This window comes from Peromyscus californicus, unplaced genomic scaffold (genome assembly GCF_007827085.1).
Source record: "Peromyscus californicus insignis strain IS unplaced genomic scaffold, ASM782708v3 Scaffold_10__1_contigs__length_136768540, whole genome shotgun sequence".
Classification (NCBI taxonomy): Eukaryota; Metazoa; Chordata; class Mammalia; order Rodentia; family Cricetidae; genus Peromyscus; species Peromyscus californicus.
Window position 1 is genome coordinate 100062051 of NW_026294391.1, and position 19049 is coordinate 100081099.

The window sequence follows — 19049 nt, forward strand, 5'->3', positions numbered from 1 at the left end:
ATACGGGTGTATTTAATAATACGGGAATGCCACTTCAAAAATCCCATTCAATGTATTACCAGTTTTTAAATACATCGTCATTGTCCCCTTCCACAAAACAGAGTGCCAATAAAGTCCTCTATTTGGACTAGGAAGTCCACCCAGAGAAATAAATAAGGTATTACTAATGTAGGAGTCAGAGCTTAGGAAAGAAGGGCTCAGAGACCTAAGGCTGGAAGCCAGGTTTCCAGACTCCCAGGCCAAGGTTCTTTCCTACATGACCCTGCCCTAGTGCCTAGCAGGGCGCAGCCTTTGGCACCTGGGACAACCACGCATCCTAATCGAAGTGGGAGTGGAGAGAGGCCAGTGGCTGGAGCCTTGCCACAAAGCTCCAGAGGAAGTCGCCTTGGGTCCTAGTCAGGAGTCCTCTGGAGCGGTGACAGGTGGTGGCGCGGACGGAGGCCAGGTGTCACCCGGTGGGGGCCCGGGAGCCGCGTGCCCCGCCCCGTCCACCGCCCGCGCCCTGGCGCCCCCGCGCGCTCGGATTACCTGCGGCCGTGGGCGGGGCCGCCCTTCCCGTCTGCGCCGGCTCTGGCCTCCAGCGCGCCTCGGCCGGGAAGTGGGAGCCAGAAGCGAGGAGGCGGAGACTGCGGCGGCTCCAGCCCGGCCGCGCTCCGAGCCGAGGGGCTGCATGGCGCGGCCAGCGCGGCTGTGTGGGCTGTGGGCGCTGCTGCTGTGTGCCACCGTGAGCCCAGGAGCCGCGGCCACAGGTGAGTGTGCCCCCAGGTTGGTGACAGCCACCCGGAGGACGTGGCTGGCAGGGACGTGGACTGGCGGGCAGGGTGCCTTGGGGTTGCCGGGGTTGGGGTCGGGGGGTAGATTGTCACGGCCAGGGTGTGCGCCAAGGTGGTTGCCACTTCGACGCCCTATGATCGGCCGCCAGTCTTCGCCTCCGGTGCTGGGTCTCCCGGATCCTGCTGGGTTTGGGGGACTTGGGAGCTGGGGGTTTCCCAGGCGCGGTGGCTGGGGAGTCCGACTAGCCATCTCACTTCCCTTGAGCACTAGGGAAGAGCCAAGGAGGCTGGCATCTGGAGGAAGGGGACTGAAGGGAACCTAATTTTGCCGAAATGACCCAAACAAGTGGCTTTGCCTGTGAAGGGATGAGGGACTCAGGGGTGGCGACCAAGTCCTGGTGAGCTGGGAACTTCCCAGGGCTCCTTGCCCAGAGCCTCACAGATGCTCAGTTTGAAAGTGTGGCTTTGGCGTTGGAAGTTAAAGGGAGCCTCTAAAGATAGATCTTAGTCCTAGTAGCAAAAGGACAAAAGGGTCAAGACTTCCTCTGGCATTAAGAAATCCATTGAGAAGACCTGACCAGCATCTGATGCCTCCCACCTTTAATAAACCGTATATTGTGGGGGGAAATCTTAAATTTATGGAAAAGTTGTATACATTGTTTGGGAAGTTGCTCCATTACCCTTGTGCTTGTGAGCAACTTTTAACTAATGAACTTTGCAGAGCTGCTGTGAAAATCGAAGGTGAATGATTTCCTCATGGACTGGGCCTGGCAAGCATGAAGATCTGGGACTTTTAAAATAGGTTTTATTATCGAATTCACACACAAAAAAACCAATTTGTTTAACGAATGTTTACCAAGTGTACTGTGCTTTGAAACGAAAGCTGAAATGTTGTTAATTAGGAAACTCCCATGCTCTGTCAACAAATTATATGTAGTATCTGTGACAGGCAGTGTTTCTAGGGGCTGAGGATGTCACAGTGAGCAAAATGGATCAAGTCCCCGAGCCATGAAGCTAGTTACATCGTTGATAGAGGGTGTGTGTTTCAGTGTGTTAAGTAAAATATGGTATGTCAGATACTACTAAAGTACTATGGAGAGAAACACGACAGGGTAGGGAGTTGTAAATGGCACGGAGTAGAAAGACTTCCCTGCAAGATTGGCATTTGAGTGAGACTTGAGGTCCACTTAAGTTCGTCTGTCTATAATTGCCCGTTTTTCCTGGGTTCCTGGAGAGGGTAGCTGGGGCTTCATGCAAGCTAGGTAAGTGCTCTAGGGCTGAGTCACACCTCCAACCTTTGATAATTATTCAAGTGTTGACCTGGTTTGTTTCATGTTGAGCCAGGCTCTGAAGGTCGGTTGACTTAGAATCTTCGAGTGTACAGAATAATCTTTGTCCGTGAAGTATCTCTGCTTCAGCCGAGGACAGCAGGTTTCTGTAGGTATATAGGAAAACTGAAGTCCACAGACTTACCTAAGGTCACCTATCTCATTAGTGTCCTGATTTTCACAGTGTCATCCCAACATGCTCCCTCCTACAGGTCCCTTCCCACACACACCTGAAACAACAGCTGGCCCTCTAGACAAGACCGTCAACCCTCAACTTATCGACTTATTTTTGTCATAATAGTTTGTTGGTACCTTAGACTACAGAAACCTTTCTCCTTTTAGAAATATAGAGAGAATTGTGTTTGTGGTGTAGAAAGCATTTGCCATCTCTAGTTACTCGGAGGTTCAATTGAAGTTTTTAATGACTGACATTGACTGGCTGTGAGACTCAAGGTTAGTCATTATCCCCTCCATCCGTGACAGTTTTCTCATGGATGAAATGAAGTGATTGCGCTGTATATGTTTTAAACCACTGTTCTAATTGTAATTTCTGTGTTTGGGTGTTGAGAATGCCGTACATCTTAAGTGCTTTTCTCATTTTGATCCTGCTGAATATTTAAAAACCGATTAGGTTACTGGTTTAGTTCAGTCTGTTTAGCGCAGCAGCTGAATCGTGGCTTTGCTTAATAACAGCTAGCATTTCCATGTCTACTGTCTGCCCAGCAGTTTTCTAAGTGCTTTACTTCTTTTTTTTTTTTTTTTCGTTTTTCGAGACAGGGTTTCTCTGTGTAGCTTTGCGCCTTTCCTGGGACTCGCTTGGTAGCCCAGGCTGGCCTCGAACTCACAGAGATCCACCTGGCTCTGCCTCCCGAGTGCTGGGATTAAAGGCGTGCGCCACCACCGCCCGGCCCGCTTTACTTCTTTTTATTTAAAGTTGTATTTTGACAAGTCTCTGTCCCATGAAGCTAGTTTATACTATTGGCAGAAGCTGTGTGTTTCTTTGTGTTAAGTAAAATATAGTATGTCCAATACTACTAAAGTACTATGGAGAGAAACACGGCAGTGTAGGAGGTTACAAATTTAGTTACTAGTTTAGTTCAGTCTGTTTAGCTCCATAGCCCACATTGTGGCATGGTTTTAATAACAACTAGTCTTGAACTCCTGGCATGCAGAAGAGCTAGATAGGTACCTCCCAGGGTACCAGAATGGGGACTAGTTGGGATCCATGAAAATATATGTAGACTAATCATATATTGAAGACTGGCTTCATAATGGCTGGAACATGTAGTCCAAACAATAGGCATTCAGAAGAGAGGAAACGAAGGCTGACAGTTTCACAAAATAGGAAAAACTTGAGATAGAGCTTCAGAAAGGGTAGACTTTGAATAGAGAAACTGTGTAGTGGAGATTAAGCAGGAGCAGGGAAGAGGAAGTGGCCAGTCAAGAGCCTAGCTTGGTCAGAAGAGATACCGGTAAAGTCAATCTGTGCAAAACAGCTCTGTTTGCTCTTAAACATCTTGATCAGGGCACAGTCTGAAGAAAAGCAAGCAAGGAGACTTGTCTGGGTAAAGGGAGCCATTGGAGTGTGACACTTAGTGGAATGGAAGATGGTAGATGCCAGTCTCTGTTAGAAACATGCACAGTATATATACACCTCCTATGTAGGATCATGACTTACTGGTGTCTTCCCACCTTATAGTGTTTAGGAGAGCATATTGGTGTGGTTGGGGATGATTACGAAAGATGTAGCAAAAAAAAAAAGGGCAGGAGTTGATGACTGCATATGAAGAAAAAAGACAGATGACTCACGTATGACTCTTAGGATTTCCTTCACTTTTCCCGAAATCTGCATGCCTCTGCCAACTCTTGAGATTGAACAGGAGAAAGCAAAAGCAATCAGTTAAACGAAGCACTTTACTGTAAAATGATTACTGATGGCGTTACCTCCTAATTCACACAGAATGTGGGGATAGGCGATAAATAGACGCATTTGGAGTTTAGCTAAAAGAGTTACTTGGATCTTGACCTCTTCTACACTCCCCCGTCTAAAGGTAGTGATCATCTCCCAGTAAATGGTTGAAAGTCGATGTCAAAGGAAGACAGAAGCACTATGTGTTACGCCTCAGAGCCTATAGGTACACATTTTCACAGAAAACTAATGCAACTGTCCATTTTGTCTCTTAAGAAAGCAGCTAGTTAACAGTTCTATAATACTTGCTCTGGGCAGAAACTGTTGTAGCACTTTACCTATTTTTTTTTTTTGACACAAAGGCTGATTACATAGCCCCCATTGGTCTGGTATTTGTTATTTAGCCCAGCTTGGCTCCAAGCTCTTGGCAGCCTTCCTCCCCCAGCCTCTTGAGTGCTGGGATTGCATGTGTGACACATTACCTATCTTAACTTGTTTAATACTTATAGTCACCCTTTGCAGCAGGTTATGTTTAGGTTATGATTTTCATCCTTATGCAATGGGTGAGCAAGCTGAGGAGGAAGAGGGAGGTTAAGTAACTTGCCACACAGTAGTTGCAGAGCTGGGATGAGCTAGGCTCTTGAGCTGATGTCCTTAATCACTCCACTGTAGTGAAATCAGTCACCCAGAGCCCCTAGCAGCAATTCAAGTATAGTCACCGCTTTTTTGTGTATATGCCTTACAATATGTGTTACAAAATTCACATGTGTCATTATGTGCTTACTATCTGGAGATTACATTTTAGCTTTTAGAGAGCTATGGGCTGAGCCCTAGGCCTCAGGAACCATAGGAATCCTGAAAACAGCCTTTGTGTTCTAGGTTCTCAGAGCATGCTTCAGCATGGTGTTTAGTCAGTTAGGTAATGAAATGCATTTTTCCCTTTTATAAGAATCATGCTTTCGGGCTGGAGAGATGGCTCAGAGGTTAAGAGCACTGACTGCTCTTCCAAAGGTCCTGAGTTCAATTCCCAGCAACCACATGGTGGCTCACAACCATCTGTAATGAGATCTGGTGCCCTCTTCTGGCCTGCAGTCATACATGCTGTATACGTAATAAATAAATAAATCTTTAAAAAAAAAAAAAAAAGAATCATGCTTTCACAGCAGTATCCTCTTTCAAAGCTAGGTCTTGCATATATAAAGTAAATCTTCTATTACCATACTGCCAACCTATTTGATTTTTAAAAAATTTTGAGACAGCATCTTGCTAAGTTTCCCAGGCTAGCCTGAAATTTGCCATGTAACCCAACCCGGTCTCTAACGTTCAGGCCTGCTGTCTTAGTCTCCCAAGGAGATAAGATTGTGGGCATGTGCCACCATGCCCAAATTTTTTTATTATTATTATGAAAAGGCGTTTATTTGGGTAGCAATGCCTGCTGAGTATTGAACCCAGCGCCTGGTACGAGCTGCACCCCTAACTCCGGTTGCTGAGTCTGTCAGGTGTTTTTTTTTTTCCTGCATCGATTGGGATAATGTCATATTTCTTTTCCCTTTCATTGTGTTAATGTGGTCTATTACATTGCTTAATTCTCCTACGTTGAGCCATCCTTCCAGGAATAAATCCCACTTGGTCATGGTGTACAATCCTTTCGGTATGTTACTGAAGTCATTGTGTCAGCATTTTATTGAGGATTACTTGTCTGTTAGGATTTAGAAACAGGTGCTGCAGGCCTCATAGGTCTTTGAAAATGGAAATGTATAGTATTGGCTTTTTAGATACTTGGTACAATTTGCCCATAAAGCCATCAAGTTTGGATTTTTTTTTTTTTGGTCAGGAGATAAATTTGCTTACTAATTTAATATCCTTATTGCTTACAGGTCTATTCAGATTATATGTGTCTTTGTGATTTAGTTTCAGTAAGTTTTATGTTTCCAGGAACTTGTGCCTTTCATCTAAAGCATCAAATTTCTTAGTGTTGAGTTCTTCATACTTCTTTCTTATAATCCTGTTTTGTGTCTGAGAATCAGTAGTAATATACTCGTTTTCATTTCTGATTTTAGTAACTGCGTCGTTTCTTTACCTACATAAAGATTTGGAAATTATGTTGCCTTTTGAAGAAGCCCTTTGTTTTTTATGATACTGCTTTGCTTTTCTGCTTCTTATTTCATTTATCTCTACGCTAATCTTCACGATCTCCTGGATTTTTCTAACTTTGCATCTGTCCTGTTCTTTTCATGGCCCTGTAAGTTCTAAAGTTAGGTTGTGTCTGAATGTTTGTAATCCCATCTTTCATAAATTTGGGGAGTTTTCAGTTATTCTTTGTTTGCTTGAGTTGGTTTTCGGACAGAGTCTTATATAGCTCAGGCTGGTTTCGAATGTGTTATGTAACATAGCTGAGGAACTTGAACTGAGGAACCTTGAACTCCTGATCTAACTGCTTCTACTTCCCAGGTGCTGGGATTACAGGTGTGCACCAGGCCGGGTGTCCTCCTTCTCTTTCCCCTTCCATCCCCCTCCCCCCCCCCCCCCCCCCCCCCCCCCCCCCCCCCCCCCTCCGCTCCTTTACTCGGGTCTTTACTCAGAGGGAGTTGGTCCTCGGGTACTGTCCATTTCTTTTTGTGGGTCTCTTACTTGCCTGTAGCTTGCCAAGTAGGCTAGGCTGGCTGAGCAGTGAGCCCCAGGGATCTGCTTGTCTCCACTTACTCAGTGCCAGGACTGCAATCCTGCTTGCCTTGCTGTCTGAGCCGTGGCCCCAGCCCCTTGTTATTTCTTACTTTTCTTTTTCTTCCCTTTTCTCTCCTCCTTTAACCCATCCCCCAATGCAGCTACTAGTCCAGTGATGGTGTCCCACAGGTTCCTGGGGGTCTGTTTATTCTTCTTTAGTCTTAAAAAGACCCAACTAAGTCCTGTTAGTGTTGCCTGCAGCAACATGAGCAACCTACCAGGAGCCATACTGCTAAAGAACAATGGCTCTCCCTCCACTAGCAGCCGCCAGTGGCCAAGGAGTGGAGCCCCATGAGCCCCTCTAGGATCCATGTTGGAAATATTGACTGGCTTGATATTGTGCAGGTAACTTCTGTGTGCAGCCCCAGCCAGGGACAGACCTGACTGGGGCTTCGAGGGAGTGAAGAAAAGACAGACAGACACGTGGACAGACAGCTAGGAATCGGTGGTCTGGGCTCTCTAATGGAGAAGCCACAGTACCCCAGAAGCTGTTTATTTTATTGCATTGAATTGACTAGGAATTGAATTGAAGGTGGAGTTGCTGCACACATCTGAAGAAGTAGGCAGAGTTATTACATGCAGATTAAACAAGGAGGTAGGGTTATTATATATAGATAACCAAGGAGGCAGGGTTTATAGTATGCAACTGGATCAAGGAGACAGGTTTAGCTGATCTCAGCAGGAGCAGTCTCTGTAGGGAGCAGTCTTCAGGCTGTAAATATCTGGCAGGAGAAAGCTATGGTGCACATTTTCTGTACACACTGTCAACTTCTACACATGGACCACAAGGGAAGGCTTTGCCATTTCTCTCTGGGTCTGAGGCTAGGGTCCTTGACGTGACTCGGCCCACGTCAACAACATACATTCACTCAGGATGTCACATACTCAGGGCTTTCTCTGCTCCCTACAGGCAACAGTAGGTACAGTGAGTTCCTGAGTGTTGTGCCTGTGCTATGTCTACAAGTGTTTCACAGCTTTTCTCCCTGTCCTCCATCTTTTACATTCTTTCCATCCCTCGCCCCTTGTTCCCTGAAACTGGAGAGGCTTTGCTATCGATGTCTCATTTAGGGCTGAACACTTAGCAGTCATTCTCAGCACTTTGACAAATGATGAGTCTTCTGTGTTGACTGGGGACTGCTGCAAAAGGAAGCATCTAGGAAAACAGATGGAGAGCAGGACTAATCTACAGGTATAAATATAAATATTTAGAAAGCAGTTCTACAATATGTCTAGCAAAACAACAGGAGTAGGTTATTCTGAGGGTATATGACTTCCTAGCTATGGGCTTTTGACCAGTTTTACAGTATTAGGTCTGAATTCCCTCCCGTGGAGCAGGCCTCAAATCCCATCAGAGAAGGGTTGGTTTCCCCAATAATGGTCATGCTATTATTGCACCAGGGGGAACGTCTTACCTGACAGGTTGGGACCACAGCATGCAGAGTCCAGTGCTGTGTAAGTTGGTTAATGAATTTTCTCCTCCAGCAACCTCCATAACACCTTTCAGCTCTTTGAAAGCTGGCTATCATCACAGAGGAAGTATCCAAATTAGTTCCATCTCATTTTCTCTGTGTGCTGCAACCAAAATATGTTGTGTCTTACCATCTATCTCCAGTGGGAAATGAAAAGCAATGGTGGTATCTTGGGTTATTTGGTGGTTGGGGGTTCCGAGGCTTCCTTGATCAATAACTCACAGGGAGGTATCACACAGATGGCACTGAGATTTCATTTAATAACCCATGTCTTCTGAGAGGAGTCTTGTCCAGAGTACCTCTGTTCAGACTGCTTTTAAAATCTCATTATTGTATTTATTTATTGTGAGAGGGGACAAGCATGCCGTCCAGCATGTGTGGAGGTCAAAGGACAACTTGCAAGAGTCAGTTCTCTCCATCCACCATGTGGGTTCTGGGGTTTGAACTTAGGTTGTCGGGCTTGACAGCAAGTAGCTTAACTTGCTGAGTCCTTATGCCAGCCCTCCTCCTTTAAAAAAGTTTATATATATACGTAGAATATATATATATATATATATATATATATATAATAGTGGGTTTTAGTAGTGTTTTTTCATACATCCAAGTTTTTATTAGTTCTTGCCTTTTCACTCCCATCTCTGCTTAAGCCTTTAATGCCCACTATTCCCCTGCCCAACTTACTTTCATACCACGTATGTTCTACACTCCCCTCCCACCTTGGGAACTCTTCCCCTATACTGTATCATAGGTCCTTTCTGGATCCTGGTCTCTGCAGACGCTCCACACACACAAATCTACGAGTTCTAAGCTGAAAATCCACGTTTCTTTAGCCTTATCTTTCTGTTATTCAGACTCAGTAATTCTCATTGTGTTATATTCGAGTTTGCTGATTATTTCATTTGCTGATCCAATCTATTTTTAAATACCTCATTTCAGTTGTTTACTTGTGTTCTATCTTTTGGTTTTTGGACATGAGCTCTCACTCATGTAGCTCTGGCTGTCCTAGTCCCCACTCTGTAACCCAGGCTACCTCAAATTCCTCGTGATTTCCAGCCTCTGCCTTTTGCACCCCAGGATTTCAGGTGAGAACCACTGTGCCTGGCTCAGTTATTTTATTTTACATCTCCAGAATTTGGTTTTGGTTTCTTTTTAGGTTGTTGCTGTTTCTGTTTTGGTTATCTCTTTTTAGCTCTTTAAGCATCTCTAAGACATTGTCTTACAGTTTTTGTCTAGCACACTGTCCCTATTCAGGGGCAGTTTATCCTGATTGTGTTTCCTTTGACTGACTCAGACTTGCTGGGGTTTTGCTTAGTGATAGCACACTTGCCTAGCATACACAAGGCTCTGGGTTTCGTCCTCAGCACTGCCAAAACAGAAAAGAATGCTCATACTTTACTATTTCTTTTTTTGAATTGTGATTGGCTTTTATCAAAAATAGATTATTTGAATAAAGTAATGTAGTAATCACAGAAAGTGAATTATTTCCGAGCTCCAGGGTTTTTCTGTCCCCCACGTTTTTATTAGTGCTTTGAGAATTTCATACAATGAGTTTTGATCTCTGCGCTTCTCCCCCCACCTCCCTCTAGATCCATACCCCCTTCTCTAACCGTCTAACTTTGTGTCTTTTTTCCACCCATCAAGTCCAATTTCTGCTGCTCATATATTCATGGGTGTGTGGCCTTCCATTAGAGTGTGACAACACTCTTAAAGACAACCGACTTGCCCCTGTGCATTCAATAGCTCACCAATAGCTCCCCAGCTAGGGGCGGGACTTCGTGTCCACCTGCACTCTCCATCCTTCGATTTGGTCTAGTTTGAGCTTGCTTGGGCTTGTGCATGAGCTTGCTTGGGACTTGTGCATGCTGTCCCAACCACTGTGACTTCATATGTGCAGCCGCCCTCTTGTGTCCTGAGGACACTCTCTCCTCGTATTCGCTCGGGGATTTCTGTTTTGATCATCTCGGTGTGTTTATTTTTATTATTGAGGCTGTCTCTGAGGTTTTCTTGGGTCTTTTGGAAGCTTTCTCTTTAATCTTCCTCATGTATGCAGCTATTTTTAAATGTCTTGACTCTTTAAAGTCTAGCTTCCACAAAGGAAAAAAAAAAAGAGGAAAATGAGGAAGAAAATAAAGTACCAATGTAAATGTCCTGAAAGCCACTGCTAGAAGAGGAAGGAGTTGCAACAACTTGGCCATGGCTTTTGTGTCTTTGCCTCTTTCGTTTGAAGTTGCGACCAGTGATCAGAATACAGGTCTCAGATATTTGGAGGGCAGGGTTCTCTTTGCCTACTCTGACAAGCTTTCTGTTGGCTGTCCCAGGAACACATTCACATTTGCCTGCCCAGGGTCAACTTTCAGTAACCATTGCTGTGGGAAAGGTTAACAAGGACCAAAACTTGATTGAAACTAACTGCAGTTCTCCTGGTCCATTCCTTTATCTGGAAGTTGCAAAACTTTCAGTTACACCTAGGGTTTCTAAATAGTCATACCAAATACATTTTCTTTTCCTTTCCCTTTTCCTTCCCTCCCTCCCTCCTTTCCTCCCTTCCTCCTTTTTCCCCTTCTTTCTTTCTGAAAAAGATTAATTCTGTAATCCAGGCTGGCCTTGAATTTGTGATAATTCCCATCCCTCACCCCCCAAGTGCTGAGATGATGTGCATGAGCCACATGCCTAGTTAGGCTGTCTTCATAGTGCCTGGAATCTGCCATTCAGCATGCTGTCAACATAATGGTGTGTGTGGGGGTGGAGGGCGTAGGGCGGGGGGCGGTATATGCTTTAGACCGGATCTAGCTGTTAGCCTAGACTGGCCTGGAATTCCCAATGTAGCCCAGGGTGGCCTCAAAATCACGGCAGTTTTCTTGCCTTAGCTGTCTGAGTGCTGGGATTATAGTTTATCAGATTCAGTACAGTTTTCTTCTAGGTGGGATGTTTCCTATCCTGTAACCCCTCCACCACCGCCAGCATCCACATATAGTTTTTAAAGTATAGGAGGTAGAAAAATCTCAGCAGTTATGAAGCAGCCACTAGGGAAAAAAACAAAACGAAAAGGAAAGACATCTGATAGCCCCAAAGTAGCTTACAGTGCAAACCAGTTAGATTTGGCTAAATAGCATTTCCAAACAGATGGGAAAATTGAATCTTATTTGGTGAGATTAGAACGAGGGAAGACTTTTGATTGATTTCGAGTATAAATAAGAAGCTAAGGTAGAAGGGTTGATGTGAGTTTTAGGTCAGCTTGGGCTACATAGTAAGTTCAAGGCACCTGAGTTAGAGTGAGACACTATCTCAAAAAAACGAAAAAGCAGCAAAAAACGGTGGGGGGTTTAAATGTCTTAAATTACCTTAAATATTGGAATCCAACAGAAGTAACAATAAGCAATAGCTTTGTTGTTTTTATTATCAGGGCTTTAATTTTTGTGGGGGAGGTAACTGGATAGAGTGTCAGGAACTGATAAGCCAGGGATTCATGATTTCTGCTAAAATTTGTTTCTGGAAACTGCAGAATAAGGGAGATAATCCTAAACTAGATTGTGGTCTCTAAAATCCTAATTGATGGAACTTACCATACAGCTCGGACTGACCTCCAGCTCAACAGTGATCCCCCTGCCTCAGTTTTCTGAGTGCTGGAATTACAGCTATGATCTACCAAAGCCAGCTACTAGTTCAGTTTAAGACGTTGGGCTAGGAATTCCCTGCTTCTAAAGGCCTTGGCATGCTCAGGGCTGAACCCTCCCCAAATTGGGCCCTGGGAAGAGCTTACCAGTAGTTGTGTCAGGAGAGTGAGGCAATATTGAGATTCAAGGACTTTTATAGGCTGCTGCCCAGTTAGTGGCTATGTATTAAATGACTGTTAGGAAAACCTCAACTACATAGTGCCCATGGGGCTGATGTTTGGGACTGATGGAGTTTTGTAATAGTATGATAAGACACTATAGTACTTAACCATCATTTTAACAACATCAGTTATTATTATTTGCAGTACTGAATTAGAATCTAGAGCTTGGCGAATTATAGGCAAGTGTTCTACCACTGAGCTATATACCCTTAGCTCCGAAACGGTTATTTTTTGCTTTCATTTGTTATTTTTGTTGTGGTTGGCCTTGGTCTTGTTTTTGACATGGAAGTCTCCATATGCAGTGCAGGCTAATGCCAATTCAAGATCCTTCTGCCTCCACCTCTCCAGTGCTAGGATTGATTGCAGGTCTGGCTGGATTTTTAAAATGGCTTTGATAAACTTGGTTTTGCAATGTTTGCAGAAGCACTGGAAGGAAGGGCAGAGAATTCCTCTACACTCCCACCCAGCTTCCCATGTGGGACTTTGATAATCCTGGGCTTGGAAGTTCTCCGGCAAGTTTGAGACACTGTTTCGATTTCTCTATGTCCCCTTCCCTCTCCAGCTCCAGCTGCTTAGTGTCAGTTCCCAGGGGGGATCCGGGTGCTAAGTCTCTCTCAGTGCTTCTTTGGAAAAGCTATAACAACAACAAACAAAGAAAAACCCACCGAGGACTAGAACATGTCGCTGCCGAGCACATCTGAAGAGAGCACAGTTGAAACTGAGGTTTGCAAGTGCACAAAAGAGCTGAGTAAACTGTCTGGATTGAGGGTGGGGAACCCCAATATCCTGGGGGAAGAATCTTGGGAATACTAGTATTTAAGAGTCCGTCATGGTAATGCCTGCCTTTAATCTCAGCACTGGGAGCAGAGAGGCAGGTGGGTCTCTGTGAGTTAAGACTGGCCAGCCAAGGGTACAGAGTGAGATTCTATCTCAAAACAAACAAACAAATAAATAAATACATAAAGTCCATAGGCTTCTTATTCATGGGCTTTATATTTGCTGGTCAATTGCCTATAGATTAACAAAAAGAAAAGAAAAACTTAAAAATATTACATCTGTGCTGAACATGTTATAGTTGAGTTTTTCTTGTCATTATTTTTCTGAGCAATACAGTATAACATTGATCTATATACCATTAAAGTATATGGAAGGATGTACATGGACTATATGCAAATCCTCCAAGGAGCCTTTGCAAAGTTTGTTACTCACACGGAGTTCTGAAATAGACCTCCCATGGATACTAAGGAAAGAATATATTATATTTATTATATTTAATTAAGTATATGGCCTGGGAACTGGGAATGTAGCTCACTTCCTGTGCTCAGGGCCCTATGTTCTATCCCTAGAAAGAGAGAAAAGATATGGGCCATAGCGGTACATACCTGTAACTATAGCAATGAGAGGTGGAGGTAGAAGATGGACGGTGGAAGGCCAGCTATGTAGTAAATTTGGGGCCAATCTGAGCAGACACGATCTCAGAAAAGAACGTGACTTTAAAGCCCCATTATCCAGGTTACAACCAGTGACTGACTTCCTTGTGCCTCAGTTACTTTTGCTGTTATTATTATTTTTTTTAAATTTAAAAATGTAGGTGTATGTGTTTGCTTGCACATGCATGCCACTGCATGTGTGTGGGAGTCAGAAGACACCTCCAAGGGTGTGTTCTCTCCTTCTACCACGGAGACCCTGGAGATTGAACCTGAGGTCACCAGGCTTGTGTGCAGGTGACTTTACCTGTTGAGATACCTTTGACAGCCTGTTTTTCCTGTCTTCTTTCCTTCATTTTTTTTGAGACAGCCTCAGTCTGTAGCTCATGTTGGCCTTGAACTTACTATGTAGCCCAGGCTAGCCTTAAACTCAGTGCAGTCCTCTTGCCTCAGGCTCCCAATTGCTAGGGTTGCAGATGTGAGCTACCACACCCAACTAGTCACTGCATCTTTAAAATGAAGCCAACAGTAGTCCCTATTTTCGAAGCGTCTGTGAAGAGTTTTTTCAGTAATATGTGTAAAGTGTAACCGTGTCTGTCTCAGCAAATGTTGGGTATTGTCATTTCAGCTTGTTATTGGACTTGGCCTCTCGGATGTGGGAGAATGGGTTAAATGAACCATTAAAGAGTCTGGCTGTCATTGATAAATGTTTACCTTATGTTTGATTTGAATAGAAGCTCAACCACCTGTGACAAATTTGAGTGTCTATGTCGAAAACCTCTGCACAATCATATGGACATGGAGTCCTCCTGAGGGAGCCAACCCCAATTGCAGTCTCAGATATCTTAGTCATTTTGATGACAAACAGGATAAGGTAAGTTTGCTAGAACATGCGCCATTGCTGAGGTAAAGTGAACACTATAAGTCAAAGCAAGGCATGAGTCAAGTTCTCATCTTCAAAGCGGGGATTTTATTTGAAGTTCTTCCCAAATTTCCACTGGGGAGAACTATCGAAGCAGCTATTGACAAAATAGAGCATTTGAAAATATTTGCTGATTAGTGACGATTGAATAGACTTGACTGTTCTGATAGGAAACACTAGATATCTTTATGTATTTGGTGCAATAAGTAATCAGTTCCATTATTGCTAAGTTTGTTCTTATACGTAGCTCTATCTTCTTGTATTTGTATGACCCTCCATTTCGGAGCATTTTCACATTTAGCATCTCATCACTCATGTATACAGGTAGATATGCAAGAACTTTTGATTTAAAAGTAAATGCCATGGGGAAATGGAAAGATGAGATGTTAGTGGTGGGTAGGTTTACATTTCCTGGTTCCCGAGGAAAAAAACAGGGCAAAAATGTAAACCTTGCCTGTGAGAAGTAGTCAGTCAGCTGACAACTTAAATAATTTTTGATGGCAGGATTGGATAATTAGGTTCTTTATGATACCTCTATTCAATTGTTTTGGGAGTCTGTATCTTTTTTCATTGTGTATGGTGAGAGAGGTGTTGGGGGTTGAACTTGTCCAGAATTTTGAAGAGGTGATACTGTCTAGACCTCCTGGAGTTTACCACGGTGAGGCTTCAAATGAGTAGCAAGAGCAGTGCTCGTCTTCCTGTCCTTTGGATGCAACCGCAGTATCATCTATAGGCCTGTACCTAGCACCTAGCCCCTAGGCCTAGTGAACAGCGGGGAGCTTAGGCAGAAGCCCAGTGCTTCCAACTTCCTAAATGAGATCAAGTCTGCAGGTTGTTTGCAGCCTTTACAGAGAGGCTTATCAAGATATGAGAGATCTGCAGAGAGGTTTTTTTTTTTTTTAAAGCAAACGATTGATATCACTCTACCATTGTTTTATCCATGTCCATTAACTCTCCAGTCTGGCAAGTAGAAGGCAGCTCTGGCAATGCATTTTAGGTTATCTTTCATCACTAAGAGATAGGGAAGTCCCGCTGGGTGAATAAATCAAAGGCCCTTCAGTCCAGGCATGCACAGAGGCATAAGCTGAGGCTGGCTCCCTTTCCTGCTGGGAAAGAACTCTTTAGTCAGGAAAGGTGTGACGGAGCCAAGTGGGCGTTCATTGTCAGGGAGATGGGCTTGGATAAATTTTACATGAAGGCCAGATGCCCAGAGGGTGGAGAACACTGTCTTTATAGTTCTGCTGGGAGGAATTTAGTTTCCTTTCTGATACAGGAAGGCATGTTTCACTTGATGATCATTAATATTTAGGCTTTCTATCTTATTCATACCAATTTAATATTACATATCTCAGAATTGCAGATTTTCTTTTTGAGGCAGGTCCTCTTGTATCTCAGGCTGGTTTCTGTCTCATTATGTAATAGAGGCTAACCTTGAGCTCCCGATTCCTCTGCCTGTACATCCCAAGTGCTGGAATCACAGGCAAGCACCATCATAGAAAGAGACTGTAAAACTATTATCTTTAACTATTTGTTTTATTATTCATATGCCTAGAAGATAAGATTCAAGTCCATGTTTGGAAGTATTTTTTAAATTTAAAAATGCCAGCATGATAAAACCCTTTATAGCTTTCTAGCTGAAACAGTATCTAATATAGTGAGAGAACTGAGATCTCCCTCCCCCGCCATGATCCTAATTTATGATGTCTGAAAAAAGTTATTTTAAATAAAAAGCATCATTGAACCCAGGTACCACATTTTTGAGATAAGTACTGTACCACTGAGCTACACTCCTAGCCCTAATTTATGATGTTTGTCAATACATTTTTCCCTTGGTGTCCTCAGAGAATGACTGCATCTCCCAGATGAGAATTAGGAAGGATCCTTGGGTCAGCAAGGATTATTCAGCAACTTGTAATTGGTAAAGTAATGAAGTTGATGAGACTTACATTGGAAGCCTTCCTGCCACCATTATCACACTCTCGAGGGCTGGTCTTCAGCTTCACAGGCTTGATCAGAGACCTCTCTTCCTCAGCGTACATTCATTTCTAAAGGGACAATCCTAAAATGATGCAGCATTCCAGGAAGACTTCTGTCACCACTGGACTTATCATCCCGGTAGGCAGAGCCTATATGGGAAGCCAAATGATAAGTAGATTTCTTGGCAAGGAATCAAGAATTCCTTGTGAAAATGTCCTTGGCTATGAATAGCTGGAGGTCCCGCTGAGGATAACCATAATTTTGCTGGATTCTCCATGTTCAAGTTGTTAAGTCACCACCTCCTTTCTCTGAGCCAGGATTTTTCTTGAAGAGATCTATTTTTTATGCCCTACTGGCCCCCACTTTTCCAGAGCACTTTCTTAACTGTCCTTAGGAACTATTCTGTCTCTGTATGCATATCTTTCTTTTGATACATTCATCATTGATTTGTTGGTGACTTCCTGAGAGCATCCTCATGTCTTTGTTTCAGAGGCGACTAGAGTTTCCCCCATGCCCAGCCAGCAGCAGGCATGCAAAATGTCACACTAGCTACTTGAGGTGGTAGATTAAGAGACGTGACCATTTCCCCACTCTTCATGGCTAACAGGAAATTATGAAAGGAAATACTATGGGAAACTTGAGTCAGAAACTATTGCAAAACAGGAAGTGCTGTCTTTGGAATTCTGATTAAAATCAGCTTCATTCTTATTCCTCTCACTTCTGGAAATGTTAATTTCTTAGAGAGCCCTTTAATAACGTTGTTCTAAGTCATAATAAGCAGATTTGTGATTTAGTCTTAGATTTCTACAGTGTCTGGGGCCTCTGTGGTTCCACAAAGCTTTTTTATCCTTATTTGTGTTCAATCCTTATAGCAACACTAGAAACTTGCCCAGACACCACAAAAGAGTGTTTAATGAAAAGTGTCTTTTTGGCCCTCAGTCCCCAGAGATCACCACAATGACTGGAAATTTAAACCTTGATCTTGATGGAATTTTGTTAATTGCTTCCTTTCAGTTTGCTTTCAGAGAGTTGATGCTGGCTAGCATGGTAGACTTCAAAGTAAATTGTATGATAGTTGTACTTTTAAATGTGGGGATTTCTTTTTTTTTTTTTTTTTTTTTTTGGTTTTTCGAGACAGGGTTTCTCTGTGTAGCTTTGCGCCTTTCCTGGAACTCACTTGGTAGCCCAGGCTGGCCTCGAACTCACAGAGATCCGCCTGGCTCTGCCTCCCGAGTGCTGGGATTAAAGGCGTGTGCTACCACCGCCCGGCTAAATGTGGGGATTTCTTTATCTAGAGTTTTTCAGTGGCGGGTGGTACTACTAGTGCCTGCTGCAGGCTTATTATTTATTGTAGGAGAAGGGTGGGCTAACCTGTTCATTATAGGATGTCAGTTATCATTCCTGGCCTCCATCTAGTATGTCTACAGGCATGGCAGAATAACTCTTTGACAACCACTCACCCGCTCACTTCATTTAAGAACTTATTTTTTTTTCTTATACACTTGGGTCTGCTAAGACTTTGTTATTTAAGTGTCTTTTTTGTGTGTTTGCTGTAGAAGTTACTTTTTTTTTTAAACTTTCTCATCTCAGAAAATTGCTCCCAAAACCCATCGTTCTGAGGAAGTACCACTAAATGAAAAGATCTGTCTGCAAGTGGCATCCCAATGCAGTGCCAATGAGAGTGAGAAGCCTAGTGCTTTGACGACAAAGTGCATCTCACCCCCTGAAGGTAACAGATAAAAATTTCAGAGTGTATCCCATTGCTCAGTGTGCTCACATTCATTGTTGATGGGCTCATTTCATTCTCAAAGTTTTGCTTAATCAAATAAGTGTCAGGCCCTGTATTAGATGCTGATAAGTTTGAGGGTGTCGCTGCTTCGAGTAGCGCAGACAGTTTTAATAATAATCCTGTCTACATAGTTAGAATGCTTGCTTGTATAATTTGAAAAATGAACACACACACACACACACACACACACACACACACACACACACACACACACACACACACACTCACACACTCTATTCCTCTCTAAAATTTGCTTTACAATTTATCTAAAGTAAGTAAGGCATTCATTGTTATCTTGATGTGTTCCACAATGTAGAAGAGGATGGAGTGAGTTCCTGTAGGTCTTCAGGCTCAGCGCTTTTAGGGAGGCTATAGAACTGTCTCTTCCATGGCATATGGAAATCAGTTTGCTATGCAGAATACATATGGGGGACGTGCTAAAGGGAAATAAGTATGCTGGCCTAGCTTTACTACATGCCTAGTCAAAGGAAAAGCTCTTGGGTGGTGAGGATCATTGTCCCCACAGTCCTTCTGCCTCTTATATTATGTACAGGGAGGAGCCTACATTAATTAAAAGAAAGGCTACCAGACACCAGCTACCGACATTTAAATCCCAGCTCTGCCCATTACTATTTGTGTGACCTTGGCTAGATTACTGCCCCCATCTGTATTCCTCATCTATAAGATGGGAGCACCTACCTCCTAACGTCATTGAGAGGGTTACAATAAATACTTTGCACATTCTGTCTTTTCATATTATCCTGGTCCTTTGTTAGGCAGGTCCAGGTCTCATCTCCAGCTTCCAAACCTTAGAAGTACATGGATGGTTGTTTAAGTCACTCTCTGATTTGTGATAATCAAAAATACCCATGAGGCACTGCTTTTAAAGGTCTAAA

The 19049-nt window shown here is 43.4% G+C and overlaps 1 protein-coding gene across 2 annotated transcripts in view; it reads left to right on the top strand.

Annotated features, from left to right (window-relative positions):
- Positions 1-356: 356 nt before the first annotated feature.
- Il13ra1 (interleukin 13 receptor subunit alpha 1) overlaps positions 357-19049 on the top strand; it is a 60986-nt gene continuing 42293 nt past the window's right edge. For both annotated transcript variants that reach the window (XM_052738115.1, XM_052738116.1), the window contains exons 1-3: positions 357-749; positions 14200-14339; positions 17955-18093. In XM_052738115.1, coding sequence (XP_052594075.1) covers positions 671-749; positions 14200-14339; positions 17955-18093 — 358 coding nt within the window. In that variant the 5' untranslated portion in view covers positions 357-670. The remainder of the gene's footprint in view (positions 750-14199; positions 14340-17954; positions 18094-19049) is intronic.